Below are 18,915 nucleotides of genomic sequence, written 5' to 3' on the forward strand. Positions count from 1 at the left end.
GGGAAGTGATCTGTGGCTCAGGGACAGTTGGGACACACACACACACACACACACACACACACGTGTGCATGGCTAGGGGCTGGAATGAAAGCCACACGTGGGTTCAGCTTCAGCCTTTGGAACCACGGAGACCCGGGGTCACACAGCTCTGGAGCTGCTGGCTGTGCGACCTTGGATGGGGCCTGAAGTCTCCGAACACCCGTGTGCTCATCTATAAACGAGGATGATGAGGCGGAGCCAGGTGGGACTGCAGGAGGGGCCGTCAGTTACCTGCCCAGCCTCCAGCTAAGAGAGCAGCGCAGCCCTGTGCCCCTGGGAGCATTAGCTCTTTGTGCTCATGGTTTTGGTCTATTACTTACAACTACTTCAAACTGTAACGTGTTTGCTGACTTGTTCACTGTTCTCTCTATCAGAGCAAAATTACTCACGCTCAGGGGCCTCGTCCACTCAATTAATTGCTGAGACCCCCAAGCCAGCAGGAGGTGTTCAGTAAATTACCAGTGAATTCATAAAGGGCTGTTGATATTGTTGTACTTGTCACCCTTACTATGATCATCTCTGGACTGGGCGGAGAGTCAGTGGAGCCGTGACAACCTCTAAAAGGTCTCAATCTGCTCCAAAAAGAAAAAAAAATCTGTCGCCAAGTACAATCTGAGACTCTGGAAAAGGTGTTTTTGACATCGTCTTCTGTGGTTTTTCAGGCTCTAACAAAGTCTGGTAGATTGCTAAAATGTTCCATCTGCTGTCTACGAAGTTAAGTAAATGATCCATAGGACACGCGAGCATCTTTTATAATCTAAACCAAGTTTGGTGTGGGAAGAGATTTGAGAGAGGGTGGCTGCCTGACTTCCCGTCCCACTGTTGAACGTGATACACGTTGTATATGATTTTGGAATTAAACTGTGGCAAGGCAGCGCTCCCGGGCTTGAGATCAACTTTGGATTATCGCCGCCCCCAGACCACCACGGCCCAGGCCCGGCTCCGTCTGTAGAAATACAGTGTCAGAGTCAAAGGTAACGAAAAGCAACATACGGCTTCCAGCTCCGGGAAATGTTCTAGAAACTGGGCCACGTACGTCACAATAGACTGCTCGTCCGGGGTGTCAACCATGATGTCTGTTGAGAGAGACACAGGCGTTAGAAGGACACACAGACATGCAATCTTTCAGGAGGACCACGGGACGCTGGCCAGTGGAGGGCCCCACAGACCACGGAGGTTTTCTCTTCCTCTGACACGGGAGGAAGTTTAAGCCCAGACGGGGAGGATCCTTTGACTGAAGGTGGATGAACAGAGGGGCCGGGGTGCAGGGTCCAGGACTCATTATTCCTGGGACCACCTGCCCTTCCTCATTGCCAGAGGGAGCCCCACACTGGCTCACCCCACGTGGAAACAAAGATAGCCAAGCGCCTTGAAAAGGTGTCCCTTCCGACTCTGTCACCAGGCTGAGGGGACCTGGTCGCAAAGGCGCCTCACGCAGTGAGATGTTCGCCACAGTGCTGTGTATAAACATGGCTACTTCTGAAACAACCTCGATGCCCACCAGTGGTAGAAGAGCCTAGTGAATTCTGGTATGCCGCAAGATGGACCATTGTGCAGCCCATAAAAATGTATAATGAACACGTTATAGCTATATGCAAATACTTATGTCAAAATTAGAATGTTAAATTAAAAAAAGAGGCTAAAACGATACATACACCGAATAGTCCCGATTATGTAAAAAAAATTGTGATGAAATGCATGGAAAATGCTGGAAGAATGATCTCAGTGGCAGGAGGACAGGAAATGTAAAATGTCTTCATTGGGTCTTTCTGTGTTTTCTAAGTTTTCCGCCTGGACAGCAAGTAGTAGGCACGGGATGGAAATCATTCACAAGGAAGGGACAGAGGGAACCACTGTTACCTTCCGGCTCCAGGAGCCTGGGAATGTGAAGGGCGTCGTGCGCGATGGTGAAGGCCTTCTCCAGGTTCTCCCACATGGAGTCCTCCAGGGCCTGCTTCATGTCCACCAGGCTGGGGTCGATGGCCTTAATCACAGCGAGGAAGGCCAGCCCGCTCTTCCAGCTGCCCGCAAAGTCCTGCACCGCCACGCCATACCTGGGGAGAAGCAGCAGGGCAGCCGCGGGCAGCTTAGTAAAGAGACTCAGTGATGAGGGGTCAGCACGCAGCAGCCTCGTGGGCCTCCGAGTGGGGCTGCGAGCTGCTGATCTCTCGAGGCCGGGTGCCCTGGGCCCCGAGCCCAGGGAGAGCAACACGGAACCATCCCACTTGCATTTCTGGACGAGCAGAAGGAGGAGGTACGCGTCGTACAAGAGGGCAGGACAGGACCTTGTGTTCCCCAATTTCCAAACAGATAAATGAGCAGATCTATACCCTGTTCATCTTATCAGCGATATTCGAAACAGCAAACAGGAAGTGTTGTGCAAGAAAGCAGAGCTGGGGAGTCCCATGTGCACCCCCGGCTGCCCTCTCCGGACTTCCTGCGCCGTGACCTTGGGCAGGCCCTGTACCGCCCTCGGCCTCAGACTCCTCAATGGTTAAACAGGGATGCCCTCGCCGTGACCTCCTGGTGGTGGCTGTGGGGGAGTACCGGCTTGAATCCACAGGAACGACCACGGCAGGTGGACCCCTGTGGGCGGCCCATGGAAGCCCCCCACAAAGTGGGAGGGACAAAGGGGGCTACTCCTGCCAGGCGCCCATTTCCTTTAGAAACCACCCCTGGAGACCTGCCCGTCTCGTCTCTGTGGTCACTGAATTCTCTTACAAACAAACAAACAAAACAAACGAAAAGCCTGTTTTATGTAGAAACCACACTAGACTCCTAAGCAGTTGCAAAAGCAGAGAGCAGCGTGCATTCCCGGCGTGTGTTATCCGAGCTGGGACGCTGGGACGAGACTGTGAATTAAGCCCCAGGCCTCATCGGGTCCCACGAGTTCCTTCTGCACGGGGTGATATACGGACCGTGACACTTTAGCCCAAGCACAGCGTCCCGGAGCCACGGCCACAATGGAGAAGCAGAACTGCTCCATCGCCCCAAAGACACCGCCGCCTCCTCAGTCCCCCTGACGACGCCCTTTCGGCCAATTCCTTCTCAGACAACCTGTCCTGACGGTTGGCGTTCATTGACTCGACCACCGTGTTCCACCCTTCAATCAGACTCCGGAGACCCAGCCTCTCTTCCCTCTTCTTTCCTTATTGGCTCATTCCCATACACTGGGGAGAAGGAATCTGGTATTTGTGAAGCGCTTCTGATGGGCTGGTCCTATCAGACGATGCCAGGCACATTGTTCGTGGGGTCCACATCATTTCATCCTAACTGTGCTGCCAGGCAGCGGATGGTGAGCCGCCAGCTTGCAGACACGGCCGGTGGGGAAAGGGACCCACTGGGATCTCACCCCGTGCGTGCGTGGCATTGCTGAGGTGGCCCTGAGCTGGTGTGGCTCACGCCACTCGGCACATCCCACACGCTGGGAGCCCCCTTGATTTGTACTCAGATCCTCTCAGCAGCTTCCTGCAACCCGGGGTGACTACAGTTTTCTGGGTACAAAGCCTGAGAGATGTACAGCATCCCCCCCTGAGGGGGGTCCAACCAGCAGCCCGTGGGCCTCATGCGGCCCAACACGGAATCATACATTTACTTAAAACATTGTGAGATTTTTTTTTTGGTGATATACGTGTCATAATGTATTTAAAGTGTGGCCCAGGACAACTCTTTTTTTTTCCAGTGTGGCCCAGAGACGCCAGAAGGTGGGACACATCCCTCTACGTGAAAGGGCAGGCTAATACCTTGCATGTCACTGAATAAGTGTTCACGCCCCTTTCCTTCGCCCACTCCAGAACGGTCCTCCCCCCTCTGCTTGGCCAATAGCATGGGGGTCGGGGGTCGGGGGGCAAGGCGCGTGGCTTACTTCCTGGTCTTCCTCTGCACCCACGCCAGCAGGGTCCTGATGGCCTTCCTCTGGTCCTTCACCGACAGCGCCGCGCTCCTCTCCGCGGTGGGCGTGGGCGGGAAGGAGGAGTCTGAGTCCGTGCCCCCCGAGCCGGGGGACAGGCTGGAAGACGGAGAGTTCCTGCTGAGGTTGCCCGTAAGCTCCTTGATCTGCAAGGAAAAAGTCCCTTCAGACCCAGAGCGAACCGCGTCCGACCCCAGGGACCGAGGGGACCCTGACTGGAGGGACAGGCTCGTGCAGAACCGGGTCCCCGGATACGGGGAGACCCCTCCCAGTGGCTGCGTGTCAGGGGACAGGGCAGGGCCCATGGTCGCCTGACCCTTTGGTGGGGCCTGGGGTGCCTGCGAAGACGCCCCACAGCGGGGCGGGGCATCTTTCCCTGGTCTCTCTAGCCCTGGCCGGCCTCTGCGCAGGCGTCTTCCTGACCTGACTCCACCTCCCCCTGTCCCCTCCCGGGCCGTCCCTCCCAGAATGCACCACGTTGTTTCAGGCCCCACTGCCTACGCTCATCCAGGTCCCGCGGCCTGGATGGCACCTTCCATCCTCGCTCAATTCCTGGCTGCCCAGAAGGGGGCGCCCATCACGGAGCACTTGTGAGCAACACAGAAGCTGGGGCCCTGCCCCAGAACCCACAGAATCTGAGTTGGAATCGCATTTCATCACCACCTCCCCATGGTTCGTGCGCACAGTCGAGTCTGAGACGCTCTGGTCTAACGCGCTCCTACTCACCCTTCAAAACCCAGCTCTGCTGTCACTTCCTGCAGAAAGTTTTCCTCACTCCCCTCTCCCCCTGAGGTCATTGCCTTTGCTCAGCGCTCTTAGAACATGCTGCTTATAACTTGACTGTGGCCTGCAGCGCAGAGCTCTATAATATGGGGCTGATTGATCGGTAACGCCCGAGAGCCATGGATGCAGGACTTTGCATGTGCAGAGCCTGGCCCACAGGAGAAACTCCTCAGACACTGCACTCAATGAATGAATGAAGGTCTCGGGGGCACGTCCAGCCTTGACTTTCTACGCAGGCTCGGGAGACCTCCAGCATGTACCGGGGGACTGAATGACGGCCACCGGTAACAGACGCCTGCACTGAGCAGCCCAGCTGGCCACGGGCTGTCCCACAATGCACCTCCGCATGCTCAGCCCCTATTGTAACCCCTCTCCCAGGTGTGGAAACGGAGGCTCAGGGCAAACGCCTCTGGTTTTTGAAGTTGAAGGCTCCCCAAGAACTACGTCCGTTGTCCCCAAAATGTGTTTGTGCTCACCCTTCCCTGAAGCACAAACATTGAGCCAAAGCCCCCAGCAAACCACCTCCATGCAGACCAATTTTACTCTTGGGCGAGGGGGGGGGCAATTAAATGATGAGCCCTGATGTTCTACTCCAAAAGAGGGGGATTTAAGAAGATGAAAACATCAGCTTCCCCCCTGCTACTCAGGGAGAAGAACTGGAGTGTGATTTTAAAGGCCGCCTTCATGCCCTGCCCCCCCACCCCCGCCCCCACAGATCCCGTCTGTCTCCATGACACCTGCGTTTCCAAACACAGGCTGCCGTTGCTAAGGATGGAAAGGGGCGTCCCCTGTCGCACACGCCTCTTCCTACAGCTGTCTCGCAGACAAGCCCTTTAATCATCTCTGACAAACCCAAGTCATTTCAGGAAAGGAACTCCACCAAGTTGAGTTCTTGGAAGTCTTTCCCCTGGTTCTGGTGACACTGTAGAATGCAATTCCTTTTCGAAGTAAATATTTCATCCTTTCATTCCCACGAGAATACACAGACTCCTCTGGACAGAGAGGGCTCCCGCCTCTTTTAAAACCGCAGGGAGGCAAACCTCTAGCGACCAGAGCCCTGTGGCTCTTTTCCAGGAAAAAGCAAAGTCCAGCGTCTGTCAGAAATGGAATCTCATGGTCGCCCTTGACCTGCCCCACCCGTTCTGTTGGCCCTCAGGGGACACAGGGGGACCAAGGCTGTGCGTCACAGGAAGGAAACGGTCTTACCTGGAAGAAGAGAATTATGTTCCATATCAGCCCAAGAACCAGTGAGGGGTTGCCATCCGCTATTTCTGCCGCGTCTATGCTAACCAGTTTTACCTGCAGAGAAGACATTCATGAGCTTCCCCGCGGTGGCCAGGTACACTGAAAACAGGTGGTTTTCTGATGCCCTCACGGACCTGCTTCCCTTTCTCACCTGTGCTGTTCGGGGTTGCCCAAGGCCACCTCTCAGGGACCCCCGCGTGCAAAAGTATGTGTGTATTTAAAAATCACGTACATCGGACTTACCAGGCATAGTTACTATGCTAAGCTCTTTGCAAGTATCAACTCAGTTCACCCTCGACAATCCCCCCAGGCAGGTACTTTTATTATCTCTGTATTTCAGGTGAGGAAGTTCCAGAGAGGTCACATGGAACGTCCCCCAGGTCAAACACTGACGTCTCGGTCACCTTGTCCAGGGACAGGCGGTGAGTGCCCATTAGGTCTGGGTGCTACACTACCCACCGTCCCCAAACCTGCAGATCAAACACGTCTTTGGACAAACCGAGAGCGCTGCCATCAGCAATCACGGGCCGAGATGGGAACGATAATTATCTATTGCTTATCAGAAACAGCGAGTAGGGATAAGACCGATGTCCAGAGTACCAGCATCATTACACAATATCCCCCCGAGTGGTTAAAACTGCCCGTGTGAGAAACCCTTAGGACCTTTTCCACTTCCTTAACCAGGGTGTGGTCACAGGGTGATGCTCTGAGCAAATCCCCGTGGCAGCAGTTCTCACAGTGTGGTCCCTGCATGGACCTCCTGGGAACTCCCTAGAAAGGCAAATGCTGCCCCAAACCTACTGGATCGGCAGCTCCAGGAGGGGGCACTTCAGCCAGAGCTCCCGGCGATGCCGCTGCCCACTCCGGTGCGAGAGGGGGCCCCCTGCCCTGAGTCATCTGGGTGGCAAGCAACACCTGAGTACCTAGCTCAGGGGCCTGCGAACTTCTACAGAGGGACACAGAGGGTAATGTTGAAGACTTTGCCGGCCACCACGGTCTCAGCCACCCATTCCTCAGGAGGAAGAGAGGAGAAAGTCAAGGAAAATTTTCAAACGTACCCTGCCAAGTTCGGCAGGGAGACCTGGGGAAGAAAACAGGAGGCTTCACACAAATACTCCTTTCTCCCTTCCCCTCAGGGCTTTTAAAAATGTTTGACAAGGGTCTCTGATGCTATCGGCTGTCTCCAGTTTCTGAAAACACCGCTCAGCAGGGCCTGGGACTTCCTAACCCAGGGAGAGAGTTCCCTGGCTCAGGGCGTTTTGCAGGCTGATGCCAAGAATATCGTTCAGCTAGTGCTCGCTCATCACGGGCGGGCTGGATCCAGGGCGGAAGCTGTCAGTATCGTGAATAGCTCGGCCGATCAGGTTCGGGCGAAATCCATTTCGCAGATGAGGAAGCCGAGGCTCAGAGGACGGAAGTCACGGGGTTGGTCCCGCAGGGCAGCCAGTCTCTGACAGTGGAGTCAGGGTGCTGCTCTGTGACTCAGAGTTGTGGGGGAGGGGGGGAAGGACATTGGCCGGCCACACCGCACAGCATCTGAATCCTGGGGCACAGGGGACCTGCTTGGCATGGATCACCCAGTTCTGGGCCCTTCTTTGGCTCAGCAGAGCAACACTATGGCCCGTCCTCCCTCCCTCGAGCTGGGACATTAGGACATGGAGGGGCCAGTAAGGGCCCATGAGTGATGTGTGGCCTCTGGGAGTGGGACACAGGTGGCACCTGAAATGTCTGTTTCCTCCTGTGTCCCTCCCTGGTGCTCACACCTCCCTTCCACCACGGGGTCACTCACCTGTCCTGCCTGCCTGGCCAAGGGGGCACAAAGATGACAAAACACACCCACAGATGGCATATATCCAGATTTTTAAATAAAAAAGAAAGGGAGAGGGGGGCTTTAATGCTCTGTCATACCACAGGCAGCTGCTGCAGACAGCTCAGGGAACATTTAAGGGTGGGTAAGAGCAAGCCAGCCAGGCCTTCAGAGTGCGGCACCACCACACCTGGGCGGGGCCAGCCCCTCCTGTTATCACAAACACACGCCCCCTGGAGTTCAGGTGCAGATGCCACTCAGGAAAGCCCGCCCGGCGGCCCCTGCAGGAGCAAGGGAGGGAGTAAGAGCCTCGGCTGAATACTGTCTGCACAGGCACCCCCAGTCCTCGGTGACTCTGAGGCAGGCTCGCTTTTCATCGCTTCTGTTTCACGGACCGGGAGGCTGAGGCTCTGGGGGCCCACGCCACCTTCCAGCACTGGAAGCTGCCGCCACAGCCAGGCCCGGGACCCATGCCCTCCGCGGCCACGTGGGAGCCGAGGCTGCTGGTGAAGCCGACTCCGCAGGGACACCAGCACTTTCACGAACGTGCTCCTTCATGAAGCAGCTCTCCCCTGATAGAATTTATATTCCGTCCAATCTGCCCACTCAAAGGATGCGACTCGACGGTCTTCAGTGAACTCGCTGAGAGGCACAGCATCGCCAGAGTCAGTTTTAGGACATCGCATCACATCAGAAAGAAACCCCATCCTTGTCAGCTATCTCTCCCCGCACCCCCTCCTCCCCCCGACCTCACCAACCGCTGATCTGTCTCTGCCTCTAGGGATCTCCCTGGCCTGGACGTCGCACGGGAGTGCAATCACAGAATAAGCGGCTCTTCATGTCTGGCATTTTTATAAACTTTTCACCTGGCTGGTGTAGCTCAGTGGATTGAGTGCGGACTGCAAACCAAAGTGTCGCAGGTTCGATTCCCAGTCAGGGCACATGCCTGGGTTGCAGGCCATGACCCCCAGCAACCGCACATTGATGTTTCTCTCTCTCTCTCTCTTTCTCCCTCCCTTCCCTCTCTGAAAATAAAAATAAATAAAATCTTTAAAGAAAAAGTTTTCGGTGTTCATCCATGCGGTAGCCTGTACCGGTGCTTCGTTCTCTCTCACGGCCGAGCAACGTTCCGCAGCGTGAATACACTGTGTTCTGTTCATCCGTTCATCATCCACGGACGGACACGGGGGCTGCTTCCACCTTTTGGCCATTGTGAGCGATGCTGCCGCGAACAACACTGTGCTTTCTGGCCACCACCGTCTGATCGCCCTCCCACGTCTGGGGCTTCCCCCACAGCACGGGGGGCAGAGCCCACCTCTCCTTGCGAGACCCCAAAGTGCTTCCCTCACCTCCCCCCCACCCCCCGGCAGCTGAGATGTGGGGTGGGACCACGGCTTGGAGATCCGGGTCTTTGAGTCTGAATGTGTGACAATGAGCTCATTCCAGGGGCTGTGATGTCCTTCTCTCAGCAGCCGTGGGGACAATGCACAGGGGTGGCCATGCCCACACAGGTCCTTGAACTGGGGGCATGGGGACCTCTGCGGTGGGCCCGGCGCCTGCCACCCCTGGGTTCCATCCCTGGTTTCCCCGGGGCCCTCTGTTAGCTACTCAGCACCCTGTCAACAGCCTTTTCTGCTGAACTCAGCCGGTCTCAGCCTCTGCGGCCTGCCACCCAGAAGGCCAAGTGCACTGCACTTTATGGCCGAGTTTTACTGTCGTGCAGGCCGCGGTGTTTCCGCCCGGGATTAATCGCGGGCCCTTAATGAAAGGGGAGCCCTGGAAATCTCGTCCCCTGGAGCCATCCGCTCCCGTTTCTGAAGGGCATGAAGCAGAGTCCAACACACAGAAAAAGATCATTAAAGTCTAGAGAGTTCTATCCAAGAGGGGAGAATTTTGTAAGTTTCCCTGGCTCATTTAGCCTCCCCTAACCCCTCGGGCTCCTCCCGTCTTTTGAGTTCGAAGAGACAGTTTTAAACTCTGACGTGCTCCCTTGCACTCTTATTCAAATAAGGGGGAAAAATGTCAATAATCCTAAAGGGCCGAGCCCCGATCAGCTGGCCTGCCCTTCCCAGGACTGGGGTCCGGGGGGGTTTTCCTCCCAATGGAGATGGAGGGAGGGCGGGGAGGCGGGCCGAATCCAGTCCGATTTGACCGTCTGAGCAGGGCCCGCTCCACACTTCTCCCGTGACCTGCTAGCCCTCTCCTTTGCCGCAGGGCAGGCCTGTGTTAGTTAACCAGAGGCGCTTCGGATACTCACATTGCTGTCTTCCAAAAACTTAAGGGCTTTCGCTATGTTGTTCAGCTGAAAGATGCGGTGGGACGAGGACTTGTACTCGTGGAGCTGCGACACAGAGCAGAGCAGAGCCCGTCAGACCGCCAGGACCCCACGGCCCCGCCCCCTCTGTCTGCACCTCAACCTTCAGAGAAAGTCGGGGCTCCCGGCTGAAACCCGCCCCTTATTTATGGTTCCCCAGGACTTCGCTCAGTCAAGCTGGTGCATGGGGGACCCAGGGGTGAAACCAGGGGCAGATGCGTCAGGCTTTTTCTCTCTGACCCAGCTCCTGGCTTTTGACAGCCCCCTCCTCCAGAGCCCTGCAGTGACACCCTGTCCTCGCGGGCTGATGGTTTCTGTCAGAGCAGGAGCTTCCGCCAGGAGCGTCAGCACGCAGCTGCTAAATCACCCGGCGAGTCCCTCCCTGGGGTGGCAGATGTTCCTGCTTTCTGGCCAAGGGCTTTGTGAGCAGCTATCCCAGGTCGGGGAGGGGGGGGCAGCGAGAGAGGGGAAGGGGTGGGGAGAGAGAAAAAGCGAGGGAGAGGGAGGGCAGAAGGAGGCAGAGAAAGACAGAATGGGGGAGAGAGAGTGAGAGAGAGACAAGGAGACGCAGACAGAGACTGAGGCAGGCAGATGGGGAAAGACAGGCAGAGGCAGAGGAGAGAGATACAGAGAGAGGCCAGAGAGAGAGCAAGGGGGGGAGAGAGAGACAGAGGGAGAGACAAAGAGAAGCGGGGGGGGGGAGAGAGAGAGAGAGGGAGGTGCCCGCAGAAGTTAAGCTCTGACAACGATGTCAGCGGCCCATGCCGGGGGTGCCATCAGGGTGAACACCTGCAATGACGCCTGTGATGCCCCCGGGGAGAGGTTTACATCCCAGGGCAAACCAGTGGGCGCCAGTCCCTCCTGGCATGAACCACGGGGCCAAGCTCACGGGTCACCGCCACCCCGCCGTGTCTGCCACACCACGAATCAACTCGCACCCCGGACTCGAGAGCAGGGTTCCTCAGCATCAATACGACTGGTATTTTGGCCAGACCGTTGTGCCCCATCCTGGGGACATCTGGCAATGTCCTAGGGACGTGTTGGGTTGTCTCACTGGGGGTACTGCTGGCACACAAAGTGGGCAGAGCCCAAGGGTGCTGTGGTGCCGATGAACACCCCGCAGTACACAGGATGGCCCCACCGCGAGGACCCACCGCACCCCAGATGTGGACAGCACTGATGTGGAGAGCCTGCTTGGAGAAGGGAGGAGACAGGGCTCCCCTGTGCACAGCGTGGCAGACACGCGCCACGTGAAGAGGTCTGGCTGAGATCAGAGTGAAATAAGCCTCGAGATCGGTGGGTTCAGTTCAATTTTGGCCATACTTACAAGAAGGTTCTAGAAGATAGCAGTTCTCATTTTGGCCTCGGCATGGATGCCAGAAGGTAGTGTTAAGATGCCTTCCCTATCTTCCCAATTCTTAGCTACCATTCTGGTTTAATGTACTGGCTGGGCCAGTTAAGCCATGATGTTCAAGTTCTGATCTTGAGCCTTAACAGACTCACGGAAAACACCGGGCATTTATCCATTTACTTACTAAAGTGAACTTGCTTTGAAAAAAGATACAGCTGAGTTACACGTGATTCTATGGGTCCTGGTCACTGAGGAAGGAGCGTGACCCTTCAGTTCCTTGTCGCAGGATTTACGCATGGCCGGGGCGTGCACACACATACAGATCTGTATCGAATAGAAACCTCCCTCCCTGTTTCCCTCGGCGTTTTAGTTCTTCCTGGCCCTCTGTGCCATACGTACCAGATTTCGCCCAGACAGGACTTCTAACAGAGCCATCAGGATCTTGCCATCTTGTATGTCAACAAATAAATCTTTAACTTCTAGAGGAGGGTTGCACTGTGGAGGAAGGCAGAGAAAGCAGCTGATCAGCTAGGCCTGTGTGACCCACGGAACTAGTTCGCAGCTGCAGGTTTCGCTCAAGAGAAAACTGCTGGACACCCACTGCTGTCCACAGGCAGCAAGGCCCACCCACGGAGGCCATAAGCCTGTCCCGCTGGAGGTGACACCTGGGTGACAGGTGCGCTGGGGAGCTGTGGACGAGCCAGCATCAGGGGCCCCATCAAACATGTGACCCTTGGGACCCTCCTAATGTGGTATCTCAGACCCCAGAATCCTATTACATCCACGTTTCTGCTTACGGGTAGAGAGAAAGGGCGTGTCTTCATTACAGACTCCCACTGAAGGAAATGATTCCAGACACAGGGCTCACATCCAACCCCCTGGTGCAAGCCCTTCCCCGCAGATCGGGGGCTCCCTGAGGCTCCAAGAGGCTGGGTGACACGCCCAGGGTTGGGAGAAGTCAGCTCCTTGGTGCAGCCCTGTGCCGCATCAGGACACGCTGGCTGACCACAAGTGCAGCTCGGACGGACACCGTGACGACATGACCCTGGTGGGTTACCCTCTGGGCCGGGGTCCCGGGGGCGGCAGGGCTCCCCCATCTCCAGTACTGCGCAGTCAAAGCACACGCGCCTTCCTGGGGGGCCGGCTGTCACACCATCCACATTCAGCCCAAGTCTGCAGGTGAGGTGCCCTTGGCAGAGGACGCCAGGAAGGAGGCTGGTGTGGGCAACTTGGGAGGGGGCGGAGGACAGATGGACACACAGCTGGCCCGCGGACAGCCGGGTGGTTCCGTCCACCCCCACGTCTGCAGGTGTCAGGATCCCGAGGTTTGAGAGGCTGATTTACACGCATATGTTGATGCATATTTATGTGGCTGGGCGTACAAAGTAATGCAGGTTCATGATAGCAAATCTAATGAAAGTTGTATTGAAGTGCTAATCCGTGGAGGGTTACTGCCTCTTTCCCCCACAGCACCCGGGCTTCCTGAGACAGGCCCTCAGCTCAAGGTGTGCCTTTCGCCTGTTTCACTCAGAGGCACCTGAGTTCAAATCCAGGTCCTGCCCTCAACAGGACTCGGCCCTGGGCATTTTCCGTAACCTCCCTGGGCCTGAGCGTCCTTGGCGACAAGGTCGGGTTGCAGAATGAGACTCCCCCCCGTAGAGGGCGGGTGCTGCCAGGGCATGGATCGTGCCGGCAGAGAGACCGGCACGGCGCCTGCTTTCCCGGATACTCCCACACCACCAGCCAGACCAGATTACTACCGAGCGGCGTCCTGCAGACTCTTGGGGAGCCCTTTCGTGTACGGCACTCCTGCCAGGGGTGCACCCTCCCGGCTGTAAGTCCTGAGGGGCAGATGTCCTTCACTGGTGCCCTTCCCCCCACAGAGAAAGCCCTGGACGTGTCGTCTCTCTGCCCCATTTGCTTCACTTCCTGGGCTCCCTGGGTCAGCAAAGGGCACCCTCGACCCCAGTTCGCCGGGCTCTCCCCTGTCCCTGGGGGGACAGACCGCTCTCCACACAGGATCGGGGCTGGGAAGGGGCCTGTGCTGGAAGCGCGGGGAGCACCCCCGCCCCCAGGTCCTTCTCTGAGCCGAGACCCGGAGAGGCCTGCCGTCTGTGAGCGGACACTGCGGCAGGGTCCACTGAGAGTTTGGCCCGACCAGGCCTGGAGCGCACGGAGCTGGCTGCAACTTGTCGGTCAGATGCTCGGGCCCGGGATCAGCAAACCGGGCCTCCCAGAAACCCAGGCTTCAGGGGAATAGTGTCCTAGCGGGGCCAAGGCGCATTGAGAAGGAGGCTGACCTACTGCAGCCCTTTCATGAGAGATGTCCAGCTCCTACGGGCCTCTGTCTGGGGTCCCAGGCAAGACTTGCCTTGAAGAAAGGTTCCTGTTGACAAAGGCTGGGTGGTAAGTGCTTCCACACGGCACGGTTAAGACTTCCCGCAGCAGAATCTCCAGGGGCGGGGCCATACACCTGCACTGTTACTAGGCCCCCACTGTAGCACAAGGTCTGTTTACCTTCAGCACGGGGCCTCCCTATTAGAACAGTAAGGCCGGGCGCTCTCCACTCCCAGGTACAATGAAAGGGGGTGTTCACAGCGCAGATGAGGAGACAGTATAAATGGGGAGTGGGGGGGCAGCAGTAACCAGCCAGAGACCTGGGCTTAGGAGGGCCTTGGACGTGTGGGGGGAGATGTGGCCCGGGCTCCCTGTCCCCCCGGCAAGGCCTCCTTCCCCGAGAGCCTTGGAGGGCCCACGTGTCCTTTTTTTTATTAAGGAAGGTGGCATTTCCTGAGGCCTTGTAGGAACCCCTGTCTGCCCCCGCTTGAGTCAAAATACGGGACGATTCCACCCACAGGTGCACAGAAAAGGACTTGGCTTCAAGGGCAACCGTGACTTTAAACCAAAAGGCAGATTATTTTCTTTTCTTTTCCTTCTTTTTTTTTTCCTTTGCAAGCTCCCGCAGCTCCTTGGGCACATTCCAGGCCGAGCATGAGGGCATCAGGTTACGGAGGCGCTTGAGGAAATACTGTTCCCGCTCATGTGAGGCAGAGATCGCGGGGCCCCGAGCAACACGCCCCCTGATCGATGGCCTAACGCAGTGTCCAGTCTCCAGCCCCGACCGGGGCCGAGCCGCGGGCTGGAGGGGAACCCGGAGCACCATTCCCGAGCACAGTGTGTGTATGAGCCTCGGCCGGCGGCAGCCGCCGCCCACGGGGCCTTGGCCGCGGTCCACCCTGCGAGATGGCGGGATGGCGGGATGGCGGGAGCGGAGATTGAACCGGCTCCAGAGCAAACACTCCTGGGGCCCCCGGCTCGGCTCCGCGGGCTTCATGAGCCCGGTCTGGCCGTGCAAACGGCACCCCGAGGGTTTTCCTCATGATCTAACTCCTTCGGTAAATGAAGGAATTTTTCCAGAAGCCAGAGGCTCGGTAAATATTCCTGACAGCCTTCAGATGGCAGCTAAGCCCAACTCCCCGAGGAGGTCCCGGGTTTCCTTCACATGAAAGGTTGCTCTTGAAAGTCTCGAGGTTGGAAACGCGGCTGTTAATTTTGCCCTGTTTATTAGGCATCAGGCTCAGGTGCGATCTGATTTATCTCCAGAGCGGGCGCTGCCCACCTGCCCCGCGGAAGGAGGCGGAGCGTGGCCGCGGGTAAAGCCCGATAGGACACATGCTGACAGCGGCTCACTTGGGGTGGTGCGTGAGTGCATGGGTGTTTGCTGTGTTACCCTCCGTACATCCCTGTATTTATATTCTAATTTAAAAAAAAAGAAGAAGGAGAGAAAGGCACACTCTGTCCACCGGGAGGACTCTGCAGCGACCCCTCCACACATCAGGCTCCCGTTTAGGAGCCCAGGGAACTCAGGGTTGGGCAACTGCCTTCCTTTCCTCCAGAAATAACACGTCACACGATGAGCCCCGCCCACAGTCAGAATAACGGGCAGGTGATGTATCCCACCGCGTCCCGACAGGCAGTCTTCCACCTGAAGAATCCGGGAGCCTCCTGGACTTCATTCCACAGTGCGGGGGCGGGGCGGGGGCACAGAGGTGTGGGTGGCCCAGGGCTGCTCAGGAAATATCACAGGCCCCAAAAGTCGACTCCGTGAATGGCAATTTCGGCCAAGGACTCCACTTCCTAAAAACCGCACTTCTCTTCTCTGCTTTCTGATCATTTCAGTGATTTCCTCCAAGAACGTCCACTTCGGTTAACTCTAAGGTCCACCAGTAGTTGGACCTGCTAAGGGGCCGGGAGGGAAGGGAATCCGCCCGCCCGCACCACGGTGGAGTTCTCGGATCCCGCGGGTTTGGGAAGAAATGAGACTGCTGGCCGGGCCTGGTGGGAGAAGTGGGTCATGGAATTCCGGGAGAAGGAAGCGACGGGAGGGGCATGAATATCGCTAGGTCAGCTTTCCTGTTAAGAGAGACAGAGTCTCTCCTGCCCTAGCCCCGGGCCACACGGAACATTCTGGTCAGGGGCAACCCCAGCGTGCAAGGAGGGCTGGGACTTCTCACTCCAGCTGTGCGTCCAACTCACGGCTCGTCCTTTTTTTCTGCTTCACAGCCTGAGACACTTGCAGACAAAATGCAGTTCAAAACCGGCTGGCCGGAGAACGTCAGACAGAAAGAAAAGGGGCAGGAAGAGTCACCGAGATGGACCCGCAAAAGCCGTAAGAAGAGTTTCCTTCTCAGCGGTGGGACACCAGGACTCGTTAAGCCTGTTTCCTTATTCATAAGGGCGGTGGGAGTGGGGGTAGGGGTGGGGGTAGGGGTGGGGGGGAGGGGGGCACTGAGACTTGTCATGGGGATTAAAGGAGACGTCTGATGCACTAAGAAGCTCCTGGTACGTGCACCTGAAGGGCCAGGTAATATTACTGAGCAATAGCAACAGCATGGAATTAACGAGGGAATCTGGTTTTGTTAACAGGTGTCAAGGGTTCTTGTATAAATCAACCCAAACCCCCACAAAAGGCTCCTCATGAGAACCCCCCTCCCCCACACTGGACATCAAGAGCCCTCTCGCCTCCTGTCTGTGGAAGTGTCTGGGTTGTGCAACAATGAACGTCTTCTAACCTTCGCTCATCGTTTCTGTTTAAAGGTAGACTTTTTGGGGAGTGGTGATATTCGTTCCTGGGGTTCGGTGGTCTTGGCTGGTGGGCGGTCACTGAGCTGGCAGGCTGCAGAGTCTGCTGACCCTTTATCAGCTCGCCCGGGGGACCACAAACACCTCTTCATGCGGGGAGTTTGATGGAAAGTTCCAGAAAAGCCAAAGCTACTTGAGGAAGATAATGGAATTCCAGTGCGCAGATGACCTCCTGGGTGGAGCCACCGTGATTCCTGCAGCTGGTGGAGCAGCACGCACCACGTGTCAGCTGGCTGTGGCGTCCCTTCCCAAGAAGCAGGACCGACGTCCGTGTCTCCTCCCAGCGATCCGCTGGTTCAGTTTCCCTCGGCTCTCTAGGGGCCAGTCAGCTGATCGATGACCGGGTTCTTCTTTGGGGGGTCAATATGCATTGACGGGTACTAACAGCCACCAATAAAGCTGTCTTTGCCATGAAAAATACAAGACAGGCCTTTTCTCCCCCAGCCAGACAGACTCACAACCCCAGGAGGACAGAGCCACACCTTACTTACCTCCGTGTTCCCAGCACGAGAATGACAGATGTTTCAGTGAATGAGTGGCGATAAAAGCAACAACGAAAAACACAGAGCCACCGCGTCCCCTCGCTGGGCTACTGAACCGTGCTCGGAGTGACGGACAAACCCATGAGTTCCCAGACCCAGGCGCCCCGCCTACCTTCTCTAGGTGCAGGTTTATCCACCGAGTGAAGGTCCTCTTCTGCACATTTTCCCTCTCAACTGAAAACAAAGAAATGCCATCAGCTGGGCAGAAAGAAATATGTTGCAAGATCCTGCCCTCCTCTTCGCAAGGGGGATTCTAGGCGGATGGCAGGCAGAGCCCCAGAGGGTCCCGTGTACGAATGCAAGGGGGGGTGACACGGGGTTGGGGGGGACCTACAATCCATTTCCCCCAGCCCTGCCCCCCAGCATCTTAAATGGACGGAACATCCACGACTTCAGACGCAGAGAACAAGGCGTTCTACACGGCCGGAAGGCGCACATGCAGGCACCCGGCCGCCCAGCTGGAGAAGCGCTGGTGGCTGAGACACAAACTGAACCCCAAGGTGACGGTGCTGCACCCCTGCCCGGAAGGAGAGATGCAGCCGAGGAGCTGGGGTGCAGGAGAGATGGGCGAGAGGGGAGGCCAGTGACGAGGAATGGGGGTGCGGGCTCTGGAATGTGCCAGAGTGTGGTGGAAAGAGTAACAGTCCTGGGCTGGATTCTCCTGGGCTGGGCGTCTCCCGGCCCCACGTCTGATCTGTGCACTCCCAGGCTGCTGGGAGATCCCTGCGATCCTGCAAGTCAATTAATTCAGCACGGTTCAGGGCACAATGGCTGCTCTCTCCCTCTCTCTCTTTTTTTTTTTTTTTTGTCACTATGATTTCTAGAGCCAGGGAGCACTTGACCTTGGCCCGGAAGGCAGAACTCGGCAGGAGTCTGCCGCAGGGCCTCCATAAGCCGGGAGGACATAAACCAGACGCAGGTCCCTCCTCCCAGGGGACAGCCTTTCCCAAACAGTCTTCTCAGGAAAGATCTTTCGTTTTCAAGGGTTACTGCCATCTAGCCAGCACTAATTGCGTCCTGGACACTTTGTTTCCATTAATCTTTAAACCCGACGACACCTCCTGCAGAGCAGAGATTTATTTCACAGATGAACACAACGGGGCTCAGAGAGGCATTGTGACTCGCCCAGGGCACCTGCTGCAGAGGCAGAGCTGGGCGAGACCCCCAGGTCTGTCTGCCCCCCATTGACCACCTGGAAATGGGAGGTCGGGGTCTGAATCCCAGGAATTCCCATGATGGCAGAAGCATCTGCAATAGCAATGATAATGACTGAAAAACATTTACCGAGCACTCCTAGGCGGCAGGTACCCATCTAGGCACTGGACCGGCATTCACTAATTTACTCCTTCCCTTGGAGGCCGACGGGGAAGCTGGGGCACCTGCTGTAAGTCCCACAACCGCTAGGGTTAATGCTCCTCGTTTGCATATGAAAAAACTGAGCATCGAATAACCAATAAGCATCAGAGTTGGGACTTGGGGCTGGACTCTGGGCTTCTCCCATTCCCTCCCCAGCTCCATGGCCTGAGCTGGCTTGGTGCCTTAGGACCCGAAAGGAATCTCGAGATGGGTGCCGGTGCCAGTCCCAGGGCTGGGTGCTCGGTGGACCTGGCAGCAGGCCTGCAGCTCCCGCCGCTACGCCTCTTAGTAAGCTTGAAATGTCGGCATCACCGACTCCCGGCTTGCCAAGTTCTGGATTCCAGCATGCTGGAAGAACACATCACACATGCTTAAAACCATTTCACATTTCTTTAGCAATAAGAAAATGAGAGGCCATTTATCTCC

General features: G+C 56.7%; 1 protein-coding gene and 1 long non-coding RNA gene across 4 annotated transcripts in view; one reads left to right on the forward strand and one right to left on the reverse strand.

Moving 5' to 3' along the window:
* CLMN (calmin) overlaps window positions 1-18,915 on the reverse strand; it is a 96,130-nt gene that overhangs the window by 15,668 nt on the left and 61,547 nt on the right. For all 3 annotated transcript variants that reach the window (XM_028506928.2, XM_028506927.2, XM_036013708.1), the window contains exons 2-8: window positions 17,246-17,307; window positions 11,849-11,944; window positions 10,042-10,125; window positions 5,939-6,031; window positions 3,905-4,095; window positions 1,900-2,093; window positions 1,033-1,115 (exon numbers count right to left, since the gene is read on the reverse strand). In XM_028506928.2, the coding sequence (XP_028362729.1) occupies window positions 1,033-1,115; window positions 1,900-2,093; window positions 3,905-4,095; window positions 5,939-6,031; window positions 10,042-10,125; window positions 11,849-11,944; window positions 17,246-17,307 (803 nt within the window). The remainder of the gene's footprint in view (window positions 1-1,032; window positions 1,116-1,899; window positions 2,094-3,904; window positions 4,096-5,938; window positions 6,032-10,041; window positions 10,126-11,848; window positions 11,945-17,245; window positions 17,308-18,915) is intronic.
* LOC118497847 lies at window positions 11,834-17,446 on the forward strand. The gene is made up of 3 exons (XR_004900355.1): window positions 11,834-11,946; window positions 14,973-14,979; window positions 17,255-17,446. It is a non-coding gene; the product is annotated as an uncharacterized LOC118497847 (long non-coding RNA).

The sequence above is a fragment of the Phyllostomus discolor genome, chromosome 1 (assembly GCF_004126475.2).
Source record: "Phyllostomus discolor isolate MPI-MPIP mPhyDis1 chromosome 1, mPhyDis1.pri.v3, whole genome shotgun sequence".
Classification (NCBI taxonomy): domain Eukaryota; kingdom Metazoa; phylum Chordata; class Mammalia; order Chiroptera; family Phyllostomidae; genus Phyllostomus; species Phyllostomus discolor.